This window comes from Gavia stellata, chromosome 9 (genome assembly GCF_030936135.1).
Source record: "Gavia stellata isolate bGavSte3 chromosome 9, bGavSte3.hap2, whole genome shotgun sequence".
NCBI lineage: Eukaryota > Metazoa > Chordata > Aves > Gaviiformes > Gaviidae > Gavia > Gavia stellata.
Genome location: NC_082602.1, coordinates 7,296,821 through 7,316,226, shown reverse-complemented (window position 1 = coordinate 7,316,226; position 19,406 = coordinate 7,296,821). Strand labels below are relative to the sequence as shown.

Below are 19,406 nucleotides of genomic sequence, written 5' to 3'. Positions count from 1 at the left end.
CCCCGTCATATCCATACACAGTGGGGAGAATTAAAGAGGAAACTGGCAGCCTTAACATTTAATTTCCTTCCTCTTTCTGGGCTGGTCAGATCCTTTGCATTATTGTAACTACTTTTTTTATCATGTCTATAAATAGATGTGCTCTCATGTGTCCCGTGAAGCAGAGTCAGGCCAAAAAAGTCATTCATTCTGCATAATCAATACATGAAAATGTAGTGGTTACTGGCTCAGATGAGATCTTGTATTGTTAGTTCTGTAGCTGGGAAAAAAATGTTGACTAATAAAGATTAAGGGCTTTTTTTTTTTTTCTTTTTATGAAATGCTAATGATGAAGACATGTTTGATATACTGTGAAATACATTTCTCTAATGTGAAGTTTCTGCTTTTTGTTGGGAAAGAGATTCAGTCCCTGGAGGATTTTAGAATTTGTAAATATAAAATTATCTGCTTCAGTGTTTTTTAAAAAAAGGTTGGCAGAAAGCCAGATTACTTACATTACTGTAATAGATTTGCTGACCTCTGACATCTGCTGCGGAGAAGTACATTGAATTTTTCATAATATCAGATGATGCAGATCTAAAAACTCAGTACACTCTGCACCATTATTTAATTCAGGACTTAGTAAAGCAAAATCTTTTTTTGAGTAGCAGTTTATACGTGATTAAACTTAATATTGCCGATTGTAATAAATCAGGATTAGTATAGTACTGATTTGTTAATCTAACTTGTATTGATTTTAAGTTGTCTTTATTTAAAAAAAAAAAAAAAAGACTGGCTTTTCACAGTGACTGCATTTAATAAGAAGCCCTGTGATAGCAAAGACTCCCCTACTGTTTCTGCTCTTGGCTGGAAAATGTTATTCTTGTATTATTCCAGGAAAAAAAAAAAAACACCTCATGCTGCTAAAAATCTGCTGCCTGTGGAAAGATTTTTTTTTAATACACTAGTGCTTACATATTCTATTTATGTTAATTGACTTATAAATAATACATTTTATTAATCTTAATATTGGAATCTTGATCATGATAAAGACCCTTTTATTTGGTCTCCTCGCAGGCTCTACAAGTAAATATTCTTTAGACCACAAAATATTCCCCCTCTTTTCTTTTTTTCTGAACACTTTGATACTTCCCCCCGCCACGAAATAACAGCCACAGTTCAAAGCGACTGAAAACGTGGTTGTTGTTTCCAAAGTGCAATACATTCGAGGTATCCGGCTCCGTTTTTTTGGACGTCGTCTTTACCTCTCCTTGTGCAAAGATTGATTAAATCTTACCTGCGCTGCAAATATTTGACCAAAAAAAAAAAATATCTTGTGTTGGTTTCAGACATGTCACATTCTGCTAAATTATTTGGCTAACAGCAGATCGCATTCTTCCTGTGTTGGGCAATATTGACCTTAAATTGGCTAAGCCGGCTGCTTTCATGGCATGTGAGCCGGCTGCTTACATGTTCCGAGAGCTGTATTAGCTTTATTACTCCTGCGCTATAAAAACTTCTAATAGTCAAATGATAAGATCATATCCTGTGGGTAATTGTGTTGTACCATGACAGGATAACTGAAAAAACATTCAGTGAAAATTGCAACCGACGGAAATCTCTACATGAAGCAGCAACTGTTGGCGTTGCTTGACTTGGTGCTGCTCCCCGGGGTCTCGCAGCCCGCGTTCCTGCCCGGCTCCTCTCCAGCTGCCCCCCGCGGTCCCCAAAACCCATCTCGGCAGCGGCGGGGAACAGCAGCCTGCCGGCCTTCATTTCAAACGAGGAGGGGAAAATCCCAGAACAAGCCATCCTTGTGTTTTGATTCAGTTTTACCTTAGTCATGCCGCCTCCCCGATACATGAAACATTTAATTCCAGATTTCCTGCCGCTGGCTCCGGGCCTTTGACCGGCTATGTGAAATGTATTTTTACTGCTGTCGGCCTGCCAACTGCTGAGCTCAGTGAAAAATAACTAAAATGAAAACCTTGTACTCCCACATGAACCCTTAAGATCAGAAAAGGAAATTTAAGCCACGGTTACTAATTAGCGCCAAAGCTAATGAGTTCTGGTGAGGTGCAGCAGGAGGAGGAGGAGTTTGCGTCCCGCGTTACCCTAGAAGGCTCGGCGGAGAGCACGCGAGCAGTGATTAATCGTGTCGGCCCGGGCCTTGCTCCCGTCCCCGCCGTAGCCACGGGGTTAATCGCGCAGCATCTTTCATGGAAAGGGCTGCTCGTGGGCCGTGGGCCGGGAGCGTCTCTGTCTCCTGTGGGCACGGACAGCGTCTGAAACCTTTACGGGTGGAATATGTAGATTTTTAATGGGCGATGCGTTCCCATGGAAACAAAACAAAGTCAAACACTCCCCTTGCAGTGCTAACAATTATTGTAATAAAATGTGTTTTTATTAAAAGCGATTTTAAATATTTAACACATGGCGGGGCGGCCTCGACGTTGCCCTGTGTGAAACCCAACCTTGCCTCTAGTGAAGTCCAAAGCGCTTTGTGCAGCGCGGGGAGGAATTTGGTGTTTTCACCAATATTTGCGCTTCGCGAATGAAATGCAGCAGCCTCAAGTATGAACAAGATTATTTTTTTCTTATTCTGCTTAGTTATGCTTTTTATTATATAAACATTAACTGTAATATTACAGTGGGAAGCAGGTATTTGGCAACTACGTATTATTTTGCTAAGTTTGCATAGAGGGAGCAGTTTCCAGTTTTAGCAGCTGTAACATGTTTAAACTCAGTTTGTAATGGGATCTGAAGATGAATATTCCCTGTGGGCTCTGCTTAGCTTCATTACTGGAGCCCTGCCAAATTCAGGGCTAGAAAGTATTATTCACGCCTCTTTGCACATACCATGTCAGAGCATGCTCAGTTAATGAATTTTGTTTCTAATATAGCATAAATTAGGTTTATATTTTAACATAATTTATGTTGTATTTTATTAAAATTTAAAATATTATGATCACGAGCAATCTAATTTCTGCTCTCTTAAGCCCAAACTGTGTTTGAACATCTAAGTATGTAAATCAAAATTGCATGCTTAGAAACTGATTCTAGGATAACAAACGAATATCTGAACCAAAGAGCTTTCTGCCTTGGAGTCTTAGATTAAAGATAATTAAGGATTCCTGGTATTTGAACAGATTTATGTTGTTTATAAGCAAAGTACATTTTCTTCATAGAGTCAACTTGTATTTAAAAAAAAAAAAACCAAATTATGTTTGCTGTATTAAAGTTCATATTTTTAAAGTCTAAGTCTTGTATTAATCCCACAGTGAGTCATTAATCATACCAAATGCATTATAAAAACTTTAATCACTGAAGTTGAAACTGAGATTGTAATGCAATCCATCCCTTTTAATTATATCAGTTATTTTTCCTTTCAGATCAAGAATTGCAAAGGGAAAACAGATAGATTAAAACTCAGTGTGTTTGATGCTTTCGGGGGAGGATATTTTTTGTTTGTGTTTCTTCCTTGCTTTTTTAAAGTGATTTTGCACACTTCGTGGAGGACAGTTCCACAGTGAAAAATTCCTTTGCTTTTAACTCTTTTCCTCTCTCCGTCTTCCTCAAAAAAGACTCACTGGCGAAGGCAGGGAGCGTGGTGGCTGTCGCTGTATGGGTGCGTTGCAAGGGTGGCGGTGGGCTGGTGCTGACTGCAGCATGCCAGGTGCTGTGCCCACCGCTGTAGGTTTCTTGCAGCCCTACTCTCTCGTCTTCTGCCGAGTTCCTGGCACTCGCCCTTGCACGCAGGGGAACCACCAGCCTGGAAATTGTGTAGCTGTTATCAAGTTGGCTGTGGCTTTGTAGGTGTTTTCCTGGGGTTTGCTGCATGCTTTTAAGGGGAGGGAAAATAAAAATAAATGGTGGATTTTTTTTTTTTATATCAGTCTAAAACGTAGTGGCTCATATCCTCATCTGGTACAACTTGGTGTAGCTGCAGAAGCCACTGCAGCGCTACTGACAACTGATCCACACCAACTCCGACTCCGCTGAATTTACGGCACATAATAATCTTGCCAAATAAATTGATTTATCATACTTGGATTTGTAGATGTGGAGTTTACACTGTTGCTTTTATGGCATGGAAGAAAATGGATTTATTAAGTAAACTGCTCAGAGTAGGTACATTTTGTTCTTTGCTAGAATGGCAAGACCTGATCAATTATTTGTTCCTTAATCCCCTAGATTAATCCTGCCGTATGAAAGATTTATTAAAGGAGAGGAAGATAAGCCACTGCCTCCAGTGAAACCTCGAAAACAGGATAACAGTTCCCAGGAGGGTGAAGCAAAAACAAAAGTGTCTGGAACAAAACGCATCAAAAATGAAAACCAAAAGAGCAAGAAGGAAAAAGATAATGCACAGAAACCCCAAGATGCTTCTGAGGTTGGTTGCTTTCCTGCTTTTCAACTTTTCAATTAAAAATGTACAGCTTTAATCATGTGAAATCCAATGATAAAATACATAATTTAAGCTGGAGGATTCCAACCAGTTGGCCTTTGAGTTTCCTCGGCAATGGAAATTCAGTTGCGGAACTGTCTGTGTTGGGATTTTGCTGGGCTACAAACAGCAACCGGTTAGCTCCATATGGCATAGCAGTGATGGCAGAAGACCAAGCGCTGGATGTAGCAAGTACCATTTCTGCTCATTGTATTATACAGTGGTCACCACTAAAAGATCAGCAGCTGCCAAAAGGAAACCACACAACTACCACAGTTATTTCCTAATCTAAGTATAGGGTGCGGGAACCTCTAATACTGTTGATAATATTGTGGTGACTGTTGGACGCAGCTGATTTTTATAATGGTAACCTCTGGATCAGCCCTTCCATGCTCACAGATGTATGCATGTCTGTCAAAAAACGTATCACTCCCCAGGATTTTTATTGTGTTATACTAAATTTCTCTTTGGATTACAAGGTCAGATTTTGAGGCAAACACCTTCCAAGCCCTAACTGAGACCGACTTCCCTCTCACATGGCACAGATGGTTTTCAGCTGAGGCAGGTTCCTATTCTGTCACCTGCTTCACATGGGCAGGCCCCAGTTTCCATGTAGAGCTGTGTTATCTACAGTTGTAGGACAGCTCTCGTGGAACAGATTTTATGTTCACAGCCCAGGGTGAGATAGATCAGTAGAATTCGTATTTGTCTGCAAATAAGGGTAAGTTTCACGTGTTGCTAAGCGATATAAAATCAATGCGGTTTTTGCTCCGGTGTTAACTTAAGCACTTTCTTTAGCACATCCTGCCCACTTTCTCCTGTGCCTTGCTTGCACCCTGTGTGAACGAGGCAGTGAAGCTCCTCACACACAACCCCTACACTAGACGTTGCTTTTCCTGTCTTTTCCTGTCTGCCAGATCACAGCAGCCTTCAAGGCGTTGCAGTGAAAGTAAGTATTTAAAGAATGTCGAAACACATGGCGTGCCCAGCAGACTATGGCTGCTCCTTTGACTTCATTGCCGTCTGGCAGGTACCTGTTTCTAAAGCAGTTTTGAAATTGGTATTGAGTCAGCTACCAACAATCCTCCTCTTCGTTGTTTAAAAAAACCAATGCAGGACCAGTAAACACGGATGCCTCTGAGATTCTGTGTACCCAGTTTTGAGAACAGAAAATTTTGATTTTCGTGTCTCACTACCTCTTTAAGTTGTGCTTATAGGGACAGTTTCACCTCCTGTCCAAACCAGAATTTGTGTCTTAAATTGCCTTGATCAACCTTTAATATCTAATGTAAGAGCACTCCACAGAGAGGGGAGGTTTTTTTTGCTTTCTCTCACACTCTAATTTTAAAGCAAGGAACCCTGTTGGGGGAAAACCCCACCACTTCTAATGAAAAATACACAGAGAGGAGAGTGTGCACAAACCTGCTTCAGTCACTGGAAGGCTGCCACACAAATTGCCCAAAGCAAGGAGAAGTGAAGTGAAGGCTTGCGCTCCCTTCCCCTGTCATTCCTTCGTGCCTGGTTATTTATCGAGGGGTCTTGGACCAGTGAGATACATTACACACTATCCGTACCGCCACTGCTAAGCACAACATAACGAGTCAGCAACAAGAGTATCAGCCTTAACTTTGAATTTCCTTGCTTTTATTGTTCCCTATCTCAAACTTCCTGCTGCTTAAACTGCAGTTATTTTTGTGTGGTTTACAGGAAGAGTTCTTAAGCTGCGCTTATCGAAATGTAGGGAGCATAGATGAGACCATAAAAATATATAATTACAGCAGTTTCCCATTGTAAAATGGTACCTTTTATAACAGAATTAATGTCTCCTCCCTGACTTGGATGGAAGACGTGTCCTGCCCCTGTTTAATCAGGGTGGGCGGTTAAGGACCTCAGCCTTCATGCACAGGTCACCATACCGGTAGGTGGTCACGCGAAGCCCAAGCAGTGAAGGGGCCTGCAGGGGTGGACGCTTCCACCCTGGGTGGGTGCAGAGCCACAGAGCTCATCCGTGCTCTGCCATAGGGAGGGCTCCATGCCTAGGACATGGCCCTTACAGGGCAAGCAGAAGGGAGGCATCCCGCTCCCTTGGGTGGGGCGAAATCCAAGTCTGCTGGAGCCAGGCAGAAGGTTGCATGTCCTTCTCACCCCAGGCGTCCCCCAGCAGTGGAGCCCCCTGCCAGGCTCCACGTTTGGGTGCAGTCCTCATCCAGGTACAGCAGTGGTAGTGTGTGGCTCAGAGGGAGCCTCTATAGCCACACACGCATGGCCCCAGCCAAGCCACCGCTTAAACCATTTCTGCATGTGGCCTAGAAGCTGGCCATAGCTGTGAGCTGTAAATGTAATCAAGTTACAAATGTGCGATCCTCTCAATTGCATGTTCAACTCACACACTGTAAGAAGTGTGCAGGGAGAGAATATAACTTTAATTTATTAGGGTTGCATTTGCTTTTGTGCTCTTTGCTGTTTTCCTGCCGTCACAATGACATTGTCAATGTAATGAGATACCAGACAAAATGCTATTAGCCTTAGACTGCACATTTCCTCACAATAGCTGAAACTTCAATCAAAATGTTGCTTAACAGAAACAAAGGGCAGAATGTACAGTTATTAAATATGATTTCTCTCTTTTTTTTCTCCTCCTTGCTTTGTTCATCTGTCTGGTATTTTCCTGTAATTTTATAAGCTCAAGAGACTAGCGATGGTACTTTGTAAAAGACCTAATGATGGTATTTGGCTGCAAAAGGCAGCTATGAGTTTGAAAAGAAGAAGTTAGGATGACTAACAGACACTGTAACTAATAGGCAAACCAAATAGACAGGGGTATTTAAAAGCAGCTGTGAAGAAATAAATCTCTGAGAGGGTTATATTCGTTAGGACCATCTCCAATCCCCCGCTCCTGTGACAGACCATAAAGCAGCATTTAGATAATAAATTTCTTGATGCGTCTTATCTTTACAATGAAGAAAGAAAGAAAACAATAATAATAAAGGGCTCACACAATGCTGCTGTTTTATGACTGTCTTCTACCATGACATGTCAGAGGAGAGTGACAGCAGTTTTGAAAAGGGCTGTCAGTCAGCTGGATTGCAGATGGGACACTCTGGTGACCTCTGCGGGTCACAGTTCGGCCGGCTACATAATGGGATGAATAGTGTGAATTGTGCACACAAGCTTTATTAATGGGGGAGCAGAAAGAGCTGCGGTCCCATTGACGATAACGTATAAAAGCCATGTTTATAATAGTGGGCACACACACTTACTGAATGTTGACAACTTCATTTTAATCCGTTAATAAAAAAATGTGTGTCCTAGTTAAGCTGTGGCAGTGATTTGCTGCCTACAATAGGGATTCCTAATATGCCATTTCTGTCATTTTCACGCTTTAATGAAGAACTGGGTGTGAATGATCTCCTCTGTGATCACCGAATTTTAAGATAGCTATGCTGGAGAGACTTTATGTAAGAAAAAAACATGGGAATCGTTGTGTCGTTTTTGTAGGTGAACTTGGCTTGTGAGAGAAATTTCTATAGCCTTATCATTTGTGTTACGAAATCCGCTCTCCTGCATTTGCCTAATTAATTTTAAAAGAGTATAACCTCATCGTTTAGCTATCTGGCCAAGCCACTGGTGCCTCTCGTCAGGTTACAAACATCTGCTGTTCTGAAATGCCTTATTGTGACCCTGACAGGGATGGTGTATTTCTTAATATGTTCAGGAGGTACATTTCTTTCTTTGAGTCCGATGCCTGGCGTTAGAGCCTTCATGTTCCAGCAAGGTGATAGACAAGTACTTCTCTAAAACTAGCCAACGGTGTACTGTGTATGATCTTATGAACAGTCTGCTGAAATGCACCGCATTCTTATTACTGTCTGTTGAATCATTTTATTAGGTTTCATCAGAACAAGAGAAGGATCAAGAATCAGCAGACCAGAAAAATTTTCCTGAACATCCTACAGCGGGAGAGATGAAACAACCCATGCAAGGCCCTCCATCTCTTTTACCAGAGACAGCTCGGCCACCGCCTCTGGAAAAGACAGACCTGACAGAAAACAGCACAAACAGTGAGAAAGCCAAAGAGGAGGTTCAGCACTCGTCCGCTTTCTCAAGTATATCCGTGCCCCCAGAAGAAGACACTGTGCTGGATGCCACCGTTGCGAAACGATTACATCCCCCAGCAGATGCCCTGGAAGACACAAAGCCTGAACAAAGACTACACAAAGCTTTTACTGACAGCTTAGAAAGTGAACCTCCAGAAATGCCCTTCACGGCTTTCCCGGTCCAGCTGTCCACTCAGAGCGACATGGAAGATGACAAATTGCCAGAGATGGCCGATTACATTGCAAACTGCACAGTGAAAGTGGACCAGCTGGGAAATGAAGATATCCACAATGCACTAAAGCAAACGCCCAAAGTACTGGTGGTTCAGAACTTTGACATGTTCAAGGAAAAGGAACTGCCCGGGTCCATGAACGATGACTCCACTTTTGGTTACACGCCGCTGCTTTACTCAAAGGGTAATCCAGGCATCATGTCACCCCTGGCAAAGAAGAAACTGCTGTCGCAGGTCAGTGGGGCAGCCCTGTCATGTAGCTATCCTTACGGTTCTCCTCCACCTTTGATCAGCAAAAAGAAACTGAACGGCAGAGATGAGCTGTCCTCTGGCATATCACAAGGTCCCCACGCCCCAAATTCTGATCCTGTAGCAATTAATAGGCCCTCAGTCATACAACACGTACAGAGTTTTAAAACCAAGGAAGAAAGGAAATCAATTAATGACGTTTTTAAACATGACATGCTAAGTAAATCGGATCCTCAGCGCTGTGATTTTTCAAAACATCACCTCAGTTCTCTTGCCGAGTCGTACGTACCGAAGACGGATATCCAGGACTGCAAAGATAAAATGAGTGAGAAAAGGGCACTGCAGCACTCCCATGTGCCCACTTTCTTGGCAGATTTTTATTCATCACCTCATCTGCACAGCCTTTATAGGCACACAGAACACCACCTTAATAATGAACAGACATCAAAGTACCTCCCCCGGGACATGTTCAGAGAGTCTGAAAATATTTCTACTTTTACTCAACACAAACACCAAGAAAAACTAAATTTAAATTATCGCCCATCTTTGCATCAGCAAGAAAAAAAAGCAGCAGTGGAGGCCTCTTCAGATGATCAGCCAACAGATTTGAGTCTTCCAAAGAGCACACACAAACAGACTGCAAAGGCTCCGGGCTCCAGCCTCCCTCATTCATCCATGGCCCAGCAAGAAGGCAAAGGTATCTCCCCATTCCAGGCTGCAAGCAGCCAGGCGGTGAGCCTAGACTGTAACCCCAAAGCTTGCCGCGTGTCCCCCATGGCCATGACAGCCCCGAAAAAACACAGTGAGTTGCTCCACAGGTCTGGGAAGCAGCAGGCCCAGAGGCTGGAGAATCTGAGGAAGATGGAGGGGATGGTGCATCCTATCATCAGCCGCAGAACGAGCCCTCAAAACGTGGGGGCTGCCCGGCCTTTGAAACGGAGCCTGGAGGATTTGGACAAAGTCATTTCTGAAAAAAAAATCCGAGCTGTCTCTCCTCTGCACTTACCAAAGGAGACCCCAGTGAAAGACAAGGTTCCCGACCCAGAGGGGGAAGGCAGCAAGCCGGTGCATGGCCTCCATTCTGGCAGCATGCTGGAAAGCCACAAATTTCCCCTTTCAGCCCCCATCTTCCCAGGCTTGTATCCGGGAAGCCTGTGCACAGGACTGAACAATCGCCTCCCGCCCGGGTATTCTCATCCCCTGCAGTACTTGAAAAATCAGACCGTGCTCTCCCCACTTATGCAGCCTTTGGCTCTTCACTCCTTCATGGTGCAGAGACAATTCCTCACGTCCCCTGCAAACTCTCAGCAACTGTACAGACACTTAGCTGCAGCAACACCTGTAGGAAGTTCCTACGGTGACCTTTTGCATAACAGCATTTATCCTTTAGCTGCTATAAACCCTCAAGCCGCATTCCCACCTTCCCAGCTGTCCTCTGTACATCCCAGCACAAAACTGTAAACCCCCTCGCTCACCAAAAAAGGTCTGAGGAGAAAAGTTAAGTTAGCGACATTCCTCCCCCTGTGACGATGGCTCGCAGGTTTAGCGATCTGTATTTTTGTCAACCAGGACATGGTCGTACCCCACCCAGCGGAGCGCTTCAGAGTTTGGAGACAGGACTGCTTCTTTAATTCTGGGTCCCACATCAGCCCCCTCACCCTTATCCCTCCCTCTGGGGGAAAAAAAAAAAAAAAAAAACAACAACAACAAAAATCATTGGATTTTGCATATGTGTTTTCTAAAAGGACTTGTATATGGTAAGAGCAAATGTTCAAAGGGAGCCGTGGAAATGCAGGCCCAGTCCTGAGCTCACTGAAATCCCAGGTGAGGGCTGTGTTTGCCTTTCACTGAGCCGAGGACCAGAGGCCGTGCGTTGTTGCAAGCGAGTCAAGGACTTGAGATGAACCTGGAAAGGAGAAGTGGGCCGAGAATCCGTACGATCAGTGGATGTGCTTTTTTGGGTAACTTTTTCTGACTTTTAAAGATTCAATCAATGCAATGTATAGTAAAATGGCAATAGATTTTTCATTTTAACACTATTAGAACAGAAGGGTAAACACTGTTTAATTTGACTGTACATATCCACTTCGTAAACTACCAGTGTCACATTTGGTCACAATAATTTATATAGTTTTGTTTGTCCAGTATATTCTGTGCTCTTTATGTTTGTTTCCTTGTTTTGGGTTCCTTTTTTTTTTTAAATTAAACAGTATCATTTTATCGGCAACTTTTTTTAAAGGCTGTGGCTGTCCTAATTTTTTTTTTTTAATGTGTTTGTAATTTTTCCAGTTTCTTTATACTTTTGAGCAGCGTTTTTGTTTCATTTTTGTGGTAACGTTTACTGTTTACAAACTGAAGCAACTGGTTCAGATTAATCTTAATGGTTATAAACATACTGTACGTGATGTTATGGTGCAAGGGTGCAAACAAGGTTCCTTTCCCCGCGGTCCGGCCCTGCGAGGTGCTGAGCACCTCTCACCCTCCTCCTGTTGTTGGGATGGCTCCTACGCCTCTCCTCCCCTCCCACTGAGCTTTGCTTTCCCATATCGTGGTCCGTGGATTTGTCAAGCGTTGTACTTAAGCTTACCTAGGCTGTGAAACCCTCCTGCCTACCAGAGAAACGGTCTAGAAAACAAAACCTCCCTGGCACAAGCTGCTGGATGACAAAGGAGTCCAGAAAACGTATTTGTGGTTTGTGAGAATGTTGAGAACTTCAGAGATTAGGACAGGCGCCAGTGTTGATCTGGATCAGAGGCTCACGGGGCCTGTGCCACACAAGCGGCTGGGCTCAGTAGGATGGGTAGGGGGTTGCGTGCAGTGGTGGGGATGGTCCTTCCGCATCCCCGCGGGGATCTCAGCCTCTCCCTGGGCATCCTTTCGCAGGGGGAAAGCCCGGGTGCAGAGAGGCTGGGTTTTCCTGACGAAAGAGCTTCCCTATGGATGTATATTCACTTTGAAGGACATCACCACCACACAGCTGAGCATAGACATTGATAAAGCGAAGTGTGACTTCGAGGCTTTTTACAATGTGAAAATTGGTTGTGATTCAAACCATCTCAGTTACTGTTCAAAGACAGCATAATCGATACGAAAAGAAAGATGGAAACTACTAAGAACACTTTGCATGCTAGGCATGTCATTAAATTTTCCCGTGATATGATGCCAAATACAATATATAATGTATCATACTTAATATCCAAAGGTGGAAACCAGAATAATATACTCATCTACTGTTAAAAATCCAGCTTCTTCAATTAAATACTTTATATTCCTGTGGTAAAACTATATTTAATTGATCGATAAACAGACTAGTAGAACTTAGAACATGGATGTGCCAGTGCAGAGCATCCTGCTGCTCCACAAATCATACAGGAAGCAGAACCGCAGGCTCAGCCGGGCAGAGGCCGCAGTGTGGAGGACATCTCTAGTAAAGTTGCACTAGATCTGAATCGCGTGAGAATCAGGGGTTTGGGGATGGGGGGGAGAGGGTGGGGGGAAGGGGAGAGAATATAAAAATCTACAGCAAATGCAAACAGAAGCTTGTTGTGTGTTTGGCAAAGCAAATGCTTCTCTTTCTTGTTCCGGTTGTGTGTCCTGGCGTCGTGCATTTGTTTATGCGAAGTGTCCGATTTCCCTTTTGGTTACGTCCCGTTGGAGTTTGATGGTAGCCTTTTTGGAGCCATGCTGAGGCAGCGCGGGGCTGGGGGACGGGGAGAGGGCAGGAAGGCTGCTTGCCTGCCCCACGAGGAGACTGGCTGCTGCTGGCTGGGGAAGCTCATAATATACTGGGCAAAACGTCAGGGCGAAGGAAAAGAAATGGTAGCATAAACCCCCAACAGAAGCGGTGCATTATTTGTTTAAAAACTCTTCACAGAAATCTTGGAAATCTTTCAAAAGACTATTGAATTCTCCATTGGCTGAAAAGTCTTTTTTTTTTTTTTTTTAATGTCTTAAATGGGGCTTTGTTTGCATTGTTTGAGTTCAAGGGGCCTTATTATTGAATGAAATTGCACAAGCCTTTCTTTGTGCAATCAAACCATTGTTATTGGTAGGTTTGTAAAGGAAACTGTGGAATCTAATTGGCAATAGAGTCATAAATCTATTTACCAGGAGCCAGTTCCAAGAAATGTTGCAATTCAAACACGCTGTGTCCAGGATTCATTAGGGATGCTAAAGGTTGTGAGATTCAAAGGAAAAGGCCCAGCAGCAAACAGCTCGCGTGTAGCTTCCGTCCGCACGCTGAGCCGGACTTCGCGAAACGCGTGGGAAGTAGGGTCTGACTCCCGGTAAAATCCCTACCCCTAGCAAGGCTGGACGGGAAGAAGCCGGCGTTTTGCAGCAGGTCTGTCTTGGCTGCGTGCTGGCCTGACACGAGAAGTTTGCCCGGCGTGGCAGTGCCTACGAAGTAGTTTGTCCCAGCTGCAGAGAAGTCGGCTTGGCAGCCCCTGCAGCTGGTGCAGGAGGCGAGTGCGGTGCCTGCCTCCGCCAGCCATTCGGGGGGTGTGGGGCTGCCGCCTCCGGAGACCACTGTTGGGGTCCCCTCGCCGCTCCCCCGCTGGGTCCCTTCCTTTGCGGTGGTCAGCGAGGTCGCGTCTGGTCCAGTTTTGCAATTGTCGTGATTTTAATGAGCAATGGGACTTCTTGCGCTGGTGTGAGGCGGGCGGCATTGGCAGCGCTGCCACGAGCGCTTCCTGCGGTGTTTGCTGTACACGTGGTTGATCTTTCGCTCGTTCTCTTCCTCCCCCTCCCCTCTCCCCCCAGCCCTGCAGTTTTAAATACGTTCTAATAATGGCAGCATAATCTACTAGCTGTTTATACTTTTTTAACTTTCTTTTGTTGTAAATATTGTATACTTTTTGTGATTCAAGTTATGTAGCCTATATGCTCTGTAAGGTGATGATTTGTATATATAAAAATGGCCCAGTAATATTATATAGTTTCCCATTTGAAAGGTTATTGAGTAACCTTTGCGTTAGTTTAAACACTACCAGAAATAAAGCTGAGCCAACTATAAACACTCAATTTTTGTATGTTTTCCAAATTGTACTTATTAATGCTTTTGATACTGTATTATGTGCCAATAGTTTCCCAATCACATAGCAGGCAAAAGATATTTTGTACTTTTTGATCCACTGTAATATTTAATAAAAAATGTTACTATCTGTTCCCTTTTGTGTTTGATTAATAATTCTGTAAACAGCCCTTATCGCAATGGATTACATATTACCCATCCGACCTTTCAGCCCTCTTATATTGGCTCTTCTAGAGAAAATATCTCCTCCTGCAAATGATTAGATTAAAGAAATGGAAGTCTGCAATTTCCTAAAGGAGGAAGAGACAAGATCTTCAGTCCGTGCCCCTCTATTTTTGCAGTGTGCTCGCATTAAAGTGTGGCTGTGGTCAGGCTGACTGTAGGAAGAGCTTTTCAGGGGATAACATCCATGCTTAGCCAGTGGCTCCAGTAGCAAATTTGCTTCATTTGCATCTCAGAGCAGGATTTTTTTCTGCCAGTACTGCAGGCTCGAGCTGGGATCTGGGAAATCGCACCCTGTTCTTCCCAGACCATGAGTAAGATTTTGGAGCGAGATGCTAACCAGTAATTTTGATGATGAGAGTAACCAACCACCAAGTAAAATTAATTTGTACTCTGTTCCTTGGTAGGTCCAAAAAGCCCCCCTAAGCCTCCTGGCCCTTTGAAAAGCCATTGTCGCAGCGAGCGCTGTCAGAGCACTGTTACGCTCCTGGTCTCTATGGCTGAGAAAATAATTGGCTTGCGTGTAGGTCGGGACTGGGTACTGCCCTCGCCCGGCACATTTCGGCAGCGAGGCAGGCGTGCCCCAGTGGCTAGGGCCACCCTGTAGTCCCAGATCATGGCTTAACTCCGTGGTCCTGGGCTGGCGGGGGGTGTCAGGTTGAACCTTCGCCATCCCTGGGGGTCCCAGGAGCTGAAGCCGTGAGCCCGTGGTGGTCCCAGAGGCTGCTGCTGCTTCATGCATCCACCCTGTACGGCGCGTGGCTGAGGCTGTTTGCAGTGCTAGCGTTTGCCGGCTTCCAAGGAGCTCTTTCCTGCTCGGCGTCTCTGAGGGCAACGCATGGGCCAAGGCTGGGGTGCAGTTACGGTACGTGCTGCTGTCAGCGACGTAACCCCCAGCCCACGGGGAAGTACGGGAGCACGGCACGCAGTGGGTGCTCCCCTAACCATGCTGCAGCCAGGCGAGCACAGGTTGACTTCACCATTAGATGAGGCTTCCAGATATGCGCTGCGGTTGAGGGAAAGTCTCGAAAAAAAGCAGTTCTTATGTGTGCTGGGAAATGAGGGGAAATACCAGCTTGGGGGAAGAGGCGGCCGTTGGGCACACGTGAAGCAGCGCAGTGGCGTTGAGCACCGTGGGGCTGTGTTGATGCCCAGGCTGGGTGTGCGCAGGGGAAGCCGGGGTGACATCAGCCCAGTCCCATCACAGCTGTGCAGAGCAGCTCTGTGCAGCTCTGTGCCACCTCTCCAGTGGGGATGGTCCAGGAGCGGGCGTGAGGGCAGGACAGGCACCCGTGGTGTGGCCCACCGGCACAGCTCACAGTGAGGCGCTTCCTGAGCCAGCAAGAGGGTCACTGCTGTACTTAATTGTCCTCGACATCTTTTGATGTCTGAGTCCTCGTTCAATCATTTGCTCTTCAGAGCAGCTGTGCAAGGACTCCATGGTTTCAGCATGCACTGTGTATGAGCAGACAGAATAAACCTTACTCTGGTTTAACCTGCTGCCTGATAATTTCCTTTGGTGCTTGTTTATTCTTGTATTGTGAGAAACAGTAAATAATCACGCCAGATGTGCCGTCCCTACACCAGCTGTGAAGCTATGGGAGAAGACGGGACCCTCTAGCAAACCTCTTCCCCCATCCAATCCTGTCTTTGCCAAGCTGACGCATTTTGTTCTTCTCATATTGAAAACATCGCCTACCGGTGAACAGCTGAAGGAGGTGGGGGGAAATGCAGACACGTATGGGTGCTGGCCTTTGCAGTAGCTGCAGAGGTGGCCAATGCAGCTTGGTTTCCAGCACCATGCTTGCTTCCTTGCTTTTTTTTAGCCCTTCCTAGTCTGTGGATTAACATAAACCAATGCTGCATGTTCCTGCTATGCCAGGGGGTGCCTGTTGGGCTGCCCTGCCCACACCGCAGAGCACGGCCAGGAGGAAGACCCCCGGGAGCAGCACGCTGCAGCTTTTCACACCCAGACGAGCCTGGCCTGTGAGTGGCACTGAGGGGTCGCAGCATCCTCCTTTGGCTGGGCTGGGCACATCCCAGCAGCTCTGTCGGGGTTACTTCAGTGTCAGTGCACCCCTACACATGTGCAAACGATGGAGCAGAGGAGTTTGTCCTAACATCACCCGAAAGGCTTGCAGGGGAACACGGACACCTCCTCAGGGCTCAGCAGACCCCGCCATGGGCTGGTGAGGTCTGCAGGAGGTCAGAGCTACATCTGGGAAGCGTTTGTTGCTGTATTGGTGAGCCGCAACCACTTCTGGTTTTGAAAGTGAAATGTCCTGTGGTGTGAATGAGGACGAGGGATGCTGTGCCCCGGCTTGCTGCAGCTGAGGGGTTTGTCACCTTGTCACACCATTTTTTTAACTCAGCTGCCGGCAGCAGGAAATGAACAGTTTTGGGGGTCTGAAGCAAAGCAGAGATGCAAAAGGTGGTGGTGCTGACTGCAGTTTAGTTCTCCTGGCTGAGGGCTCTTGGTCCTGTCTCTTGCTGTCTCGCTTTTCTGCGGTTTCACAGCAATGCCCTGTGCCACGCTCCTTGCAGTCACAACCAATGTGCAGAAAAGAACGGGAGCAGCGCTTCTGGTTTTCTCTGGTTTCTGGGCCACGACAGCCCATGCGCCTGGTGCACATGCCTCCCGAGTACCTCGCCGGACCTTCGCGAGCCTTTCACCAGCAGGCAGGGCACGGAAGGCTGGAAGCGGATGGAGGTCCTGGGGCAGGATCGCTGTGCCCTGAACGGATCCCGGGGTGTGTGGCCGGTTGCAGATGCTCGGCCAGCAGCTGCATCTCCCAGCAGGCTCTTGGGGCCGACCCTAAGCCCGTGGTGAGACCGACCTGTTGGAACGGGGCCCTTCCTCTCCCCCTCTGCCGCACCGGCTCTGTCTCTGCTCCAGAAGTTTTCAGGAACATTTTTAGGAAAGTTTCTGCTGCTGGGAGGAGCAGATCACACACAGACATCACCGGTAATCCTCACTGGCACCGTAATTGCTCTGGGAAATGTAGCGCTCACCCACAGGCTTTCCAGGAATATCAGACACCTTTGGCTCTTCCTGGAGCAAGAAAACCGGCGCCTGTATCTTCGCCTTCCCCAGTTTGGGCAGGCTCACAACTGAGGTGCTATCAGAGCATATTGCCTCCCCCGGCTGAAGGGAAACCTGGGAGGGCTGGGTGGCCTCGAGGAAAGCAAAGGGAGCGGCCACCAAAGCACCCCTTGTCTGCCTCGTGTGGGCCTGGGCTGTGACTGCTGGAGGTTTGCGTTTCTGCAGGAGGAGACTGTGGCTGTGGCCGGGGCCCAGGCAGTGTCCCCTCCTGCCCCCTGCACGGGCGCCTACTTTTGAGGCGGCGCGTGTGCAGCGAGCAGACAGGAGCGCGAGGGCTGCTGGATACAGCTTAATCTGTGTTTTCATTTAGCTTTTCAATTTATCCTTTATGGGATTAAAAAAAAAAGTATTTGGGATGTTAGATGCTCCATCTAGTGTCTCACCTGGGGAATGAGCCCCCAGCGTCGCGGGAGAAGGCTGGGAGGGGATGTCCCCAGTCCTTGATGGGATGTCCCCTGTCCTTGTGGTCGGTGCGTGGGGCCTGGACCCTCCTTCCCCGCAGCACTGGTACTGCGAGGGCTGGCAGGCTGGGGCGCTGGGGACAGCCGTGTTCAAAACTGGCTTGGAGAAATTTATGAAGTTTTTTGTGGCTGCTGAAAACCAATGGCTCAGGTACAAATGCCGCATTCAGGAGACCCAAAAGTCCTGAGCAGTGGCAGCTGCGAAGACCTCCCTGTGCTCACCAGTGGGCAGGAGGTGCTGGGAGGGGTGGCCGTGGCACCGGCATGTGTGCCTTGTCCTCGGGTGCTGCACCCTGCGCCTCGTCTCCCCCGCAATAACGCGGGGGCACAAAAATCTGGGTAGGTCCCTCCTCCTCCTCCTGCTGCTCCTGGAGACAGAGGTGCTCGACAGCTGCTTTGTTTTTTGGTGACGAGCATAAAAGCACGTAGCAAATTGCCAATCAGCCAGTTGTTAGTCGTCTCATGGCAATCGCTGTGACTCCCAGCCCTGAGCCTGGACCCACAGGGTGCTGGGGGCACCAGCTCCCGGCCACGCTGCCCTGAGGCCAGGGTGCAAACCTTGATCCCCAAATTCCAGCTGCCCCCCCCAAGCCCGCCCAGGGGGGCTGCTCTCCCCGGCAAGGAGGTGGCTGAGGGTGCCCGGCCCGTGGCGGGTCTTCTTTATGAAAGGAAGAAAGGGAGCCAAAAACCACAGAACTTGAAAATTTTATTCAGTTTTCTCTGAAATTTGCTCAGGAAAGAAAAAAAAAATCCCCTCCAATGCCTGAGGCAGTCCCGTTCCCCCCGGACACGTGCGTGGCTGCGGGGCGGTGGTGGTGGGCTCCCCGTCTCCCAGCACCCCTCCTCTGCCGCAGGCCGTGCCACAAGGCAACACCACGCCGCGAGGTGACGCTGCAAGGTGACGTGATGCCATGAGGTGATGCCACACTGCGAGGCCATGCTGTGAGGTAATGCCATGGCGTGAGGCAATGCCGTGAGGCGATGCCGTGAGATGATGCCATGCCATGAGGAATTGCTGTGAGGTGATGCCGTGAGGTGATGCCATGAGGTGATGCCACGCTGCGAGGCCATGCTGCGAGGTAATGCCGTGCCGTGAGGCGATGCCATGAGGAATTGCTGTGAGGTGATGCCGTGAGGTGATACTGTGAGGTGATGCCACGCTGCGAGGCTATGCTGTGAGGTTATGCCATGGCATGAGGCAATGCCATGAGGCAATGCCATGAGGAAATGCTGTGAGGTGATGCCATGAGGTGATACCGTGAGGTGATGCCACGCTGTGAGGTGATGCTGTGAGGCAATGCCATGCCACGAGGCAATGCCAGGCTGTTATGCGATGCTGCAAAACTTCACATCTTGTCCAAGCCGGTAAGAGATTCTCTTCAGCCATTTTGGCGCCAAAATGGTTTGTTGGTGACCTCCGAGCACTTGTGCACGCAGCAATCGCTCCCTCACGCTGGGAGACATTGGGGGGGTGAGCAATGGCCCCCAGTTGCTGAGGGCCTACCCTACCAGGCTGGGGAGCCGCAGTGCCGGTGGGCCGTGCCGTGTCCCCGGGGCCGGAGGCTGTGTCCCTCCTGTGAGGA

At 47.3% G+C, this 19,406-nt stretch overlaps 1 protein-coding gene across 2 annotated transcripts in view; it reads left to right on the top strand.

Moving 5' to 3' along the window:
• Positions 1 to 10,560, top strand: part of ARID5B (AT-rich interaction domain 5B) — a 120,277-nt gene extending 109,717 nt beyond the window's left edge. For both annotated transcript variants that reach the window (XM_059821268.1, XM_059821267.1), the window contains 2 exons: positions 4,174 to 4,372; positions 8,316 to 10,560. In XM_059821268.1, the coding sequence (XP_059677251.1) occupies positions 4,174 to 4,372; positions 8,316 to 10,466 (2,350 nt within the window). In that variant the 3' untranslated portion in view covers positions 10,467 to 10,560. The remainder of the gene's footprint in view (positions 1 to 4,173; positions 4,373 to 8,315) is intronic.
• Positions 10,561 to 19,406: the final 8,846 nt, after the last annotated feature.